The sequence below is a fragment of the Castanea sativa genome, chromosome 1 (genome assembly GCF_040712315.1).
Source record: "Castanea sativa cultivar Marrone di Chiusa Pesio chromosome 1, ASM4071231v1".
Taxonomy (NCBI): Eukaryota; Viridiplantae; Streptophyta; class Magnoliopsida; order Fagales; family Fagaceae; genus Castanea; species Castanea sativa.
In genome coordinates this window covers 37379582-37383368 of record NC_134013.1, presented here as the reverse complement: position 1 = coordinate 37383368, position 3787 = coordinate 37379582, and the positions used below count along the sequence as shown (strand labels likewise).

At 35.4% G+C, this 3787-nt stretch overlaps 1 protein-coding gene across 1 annotated transcript; it reads left to right on the top strand.

The window, feature by feature from the left end:
* Positions 1-527: 527 nt before the first annotated feature.
* LOC142637836 (early nodulin-like protein 17) lies at positions 528-3469 on the top strand. The gene is made up of 2 exons (XM_075811795.1): positions 528-855; positions 2773-3469. The coding sequence occupies exons 1-2, from the start codon at positions 660-662 to the stop codon at positions 3111-3113; spliced, it is 537 nt and encodes a 178-aa protein (XP_075667910.1). The 5' UTR covers positions 528-659; the 3' UTR covers positions 3114-3469.
* The last annotated feature ends 318 nt before the right edge of the window (positions 3470-3787 follow it).

Genomic DNA, 3787 nt, shown 5'->3' with positions numbered 1-3787 from the left:
CCAATGTCATTATGATACGCCTACAATTACTAACAAGTAACAATACAACACAAATTGTTTTCCAAAAAACCAAAACAACACAATGCAAATTGTCTATCTCCAATTTAAATTAGTACCTCTGCCTCTGGTAAAGGATTACACTCAGTACAGATATTGACACCTATTTTTCTAAGTGGAATTTAAAAAAGAAATTTGTAGTTATTCTAATAATAAATAAAATAATATTAAATTAAAGAGAAGGTGAAAATCCAAAGAAAAAGAAGAATTTGTAATGTAAAAAAAAAAATCAAACCAATAGTAAAAGGTGTCCCATATTCCCATTGCCACGCACATGGTGAAGTTTGTCTGGATGTAGAATTCCCTATAATCTATATAATATAATAACAGTCAGCCTTAATTAATGGACCTTTACCAACGCTTGTTAAGCTAAAGCTTTTACTAATGAATAAATAAATAAAATACTCCTATCAAAATAAATAAATAAATAAAATACTATTAATTAAAGGTGTAGATTTTCAAAGATCAATAACCAATGGTAGTTGGGTAGTAGCCCACGAAGTGAAACAAGTTACTACTTGACAACAAGCAAACACTGAAACAAGCCAAACCCAAAACAAAACAAAACAGAGCTTCTTTGGAGAGAGAGAGATATAGAGAGAATGGAGGTAGTGAGAAGAAGAAGTGGGTCTGGGTGTTTGAGCATGGTGGTGGCGATAATGTGTGCTTTTCTTGTGGTAATGGTGCCTGGAGTGTTGGCTACTCGCTGGACTGTGGGAGGGAATATGGGTTGGGCCACTAATGTCAATTACACTGTTTGGGCTCAGGACAAGCACTTCTACAATGGTGACTGGCTCTGTAAGCACTCTCTCTCTCTCTCTCTCTCTCTCACAATCTCAATGCGTGTGTGCATGCATGTGCTGAAGCTCACAGATCTACTCTCTGTACTTGTAGTACACCTTTCTCTGTAAGTAGTTCATAGCAAAATTCATGTTCTTTCACGTTTTAGTCAGGTTTAGTTTCAAGTTGCAGCTAAAATGAGATAGATCTAAATTGGGTTGTGGAGATTATGCGCTTTTTCCTTGTTTTTGCTACTTATTTTGCCTTCTGTCTTAAGATAAAATTTCTGCTTTATGGAGACTGGAGAGTTCTTTCCTCTGATTTTGTTGAAATGCTTATCTTTTTGTGTAAACCGTTTGCACATATCAGATTATCTCAGATCTTTCAATTGTTGTTGATAATTTGTGAAACTTACACTTATGGCCCACTTTGCCTGCTTGAAGATGCAAGAAAATGGAAAGAGGAAAAGATAAAGGAAAAAAAAATGTGGTTAATGCAGACAGCAGACCTGAGAAATCAAAAAAATTTCCCTGACACTACTCTCTGCTTGGTTGAGCTGAGTCTTTTGTTTGCTCGGAAATAGACCAAAAAGAAAAAAAATTTGCTTTGCTTTTTCAGCAACTAAAAGTGGGTGGTGAACTGGTGATTGAACTGTTTGTTAATTATAATGTTTCACTGGATTGTTATGTTGTTGAAGAAAGAAACGAATTGAAGAAGTATTTTGAATTTTGATTTCTTCATTGTTTTGGTCATGACTGTCCGGGCTGGCTCAGATTTAAGGATTTAATTGTTCTTTATTTTAGGATTACTTTATGTAGATTTGCCACTTTCTTGAACTTTCTTGGGCTTCTGTTTGTGCCAAGTATAAAGTGCTTGTCTTTATTCTTTTGCGCTGTAGTTAGCTAGCTTTATTGATAAATAATGGTACAAATCTCTTCTTTCTCTAGACATATCTTTCACTGTTGCCTTTAACTTGAACTATCTTGCTCCTTTTATTTAAAGTTTTGCTGTGTAGGATTGAGTCTAACATACAGTGCCAACTTGAGCCTCAATTTTGCTTGATGACATTTCAAGACCTTCAACCTTGTTGGTCATTGTTGGCTTGAAATGCATATTGTTTGGCCAGATTTCTTATAACTTAAGCATCTTAGATGATGAGGCTCTCCGACGTGATTTTTGAACTCTTCAAACAACGTTCTTGGTTTGTACAAGGGGAGTGTTAGTTGGTTAGCTTGAGATACTCATTACTGATCAGATTCTTAGCCACTTTTAAGTTTTTGGGACAATCTGTGCATCACACTGAACCTGATCTTTGCTAAGGGAACAAAGCTACTGTAGTTTATTAATCACTGGAAGATCATAAATTAGTGAACATATTTGATTGGACTCTACATCAATACCATACCACATACATAATGTTGTTTCTACATTCTAGTAGTCATTATGCTTTCAGCTGAGTTAGACCCTCCTATCTATTTTATGACATTTGGCACAAGCAAACTATTTCATTTGAGAGTTTATCTTAATTGTAATTTTGTAAAGCTCTAAAAGGAGGAGTTTGTATGTGAAATGTGAGTACCTTGCAGAAAGTATAGATTAGCATCAAGTGGGAGTCAGTATCACTCATTCATGCTTTTGATAGGGCAATGCCAAGTTCATTAAGAACATATAAAAGAAGCACTTATTGTAATCTGCTGATGATGCTAACCCTAGCTAATGTCAACAGAGAATGTTTAGAGTTAATGCTCATAATTGAATTGTTAAAGTTTAAACATTTCATATATTATTTCTCTTAAATACGTGGTTTGCTTGTTTGGAGAATGTTTTAGTAATTTCTTTCTAATATTTAAGCACAGCCATGTAATATCACTGTTATTTACTTAATTTGAAGGTTAATATTTACGCTGCTGAGTAACTCATTGTTGTTTTCCCCAGTTTTTGTGTATGATAGGAACCAGATGAATGTGCTAGAGGTGAACAAGACGGACTATGAGACATGCAATTCTGATAATTTTCTTCACAATTGGACTACAGGAGCTGGAAGGGATGTGGTTCCACTGAATGTGACGCGAAATTACTATATCATTAGTGGCAAGGGGTTCTGCTATGGTGGCATGAAGCTAGCTATACATGTGGAAAACCTACCACCTCCTCCCACATCAACCCCATTGAATGAAAAAAGCAGCTCTCCTACTTTGACTTCAAGAGGCATGATTGTTTTGCCAATGGTTTTGGCCATTGGTGCAGTGTGGGATGCATTCCTCTGGTACTGGTAGCATTGTTGATCTTCAAAAATTCAGCATTTTAATGAGGGCATTCAATTATACTTGAGACATTCCTTAAACCAATTTGTAGAAAGGAAAGGAATCGAGTTGCATTTCACCTTTTTTTCTTTTCTTTGGGGGGTAATTTTAATTTATGATGTGTGTTGGTTTTCTTCATGGGATGGGATGGGATGGATTGGTAGCTGACCTAAAATTGGGGGAAGGTGGTGTGAGTGAGTGAGTGAGTACATGATGTTTGAATTTCAAATATGTTGACTGGACTGCAATCTGCAAGTGCAACATTAAGATATGGTTTTATTGTTTGAGATTTTATTTATTGGAGAATTCAACTGCGTAAATTGCGGTCCTGCTTCTGAGTTTTTCTTATTTATTTATTTAAATTTTTTGATATGAAGCAAGCTTTAACCATGTGCCGCCGCTATATGTACTTGTTTTGTCACTTTCATCATGTGCTCATGTACACATATTCTCCTAATGACACTCTCGTTAATCTTTATGAGAAAATGTGAACTGATATTGATGTTTTATATAAAATCCTTTTTTTTTTTTTTTTGATAATCGGGATATATTAAGCCAAAAGCCGGAAACTACATAGCCTGGAGGCCAGTGTTAGTACAAAATCTGTTATGTCCTAGACCGTAGAGGTCATAAAATAAAAGCGAAGA

Coding starts and splice junctions, on each gene's coding strand:
- LOC142637836 (XM_075811795.1), top strand. CDS start 660: ATGGAGGTAGTGAGAAGAAGAAGTGGGTCTGGGTGTTTGAGCATGGTG. Junction 856..2,772: donor CTACAATGGTGACTGGCTCT/GTAAGCACTCTC, acceptor TGTTTTCCCCAG/TTTTTGTGTATGATAGGAAC.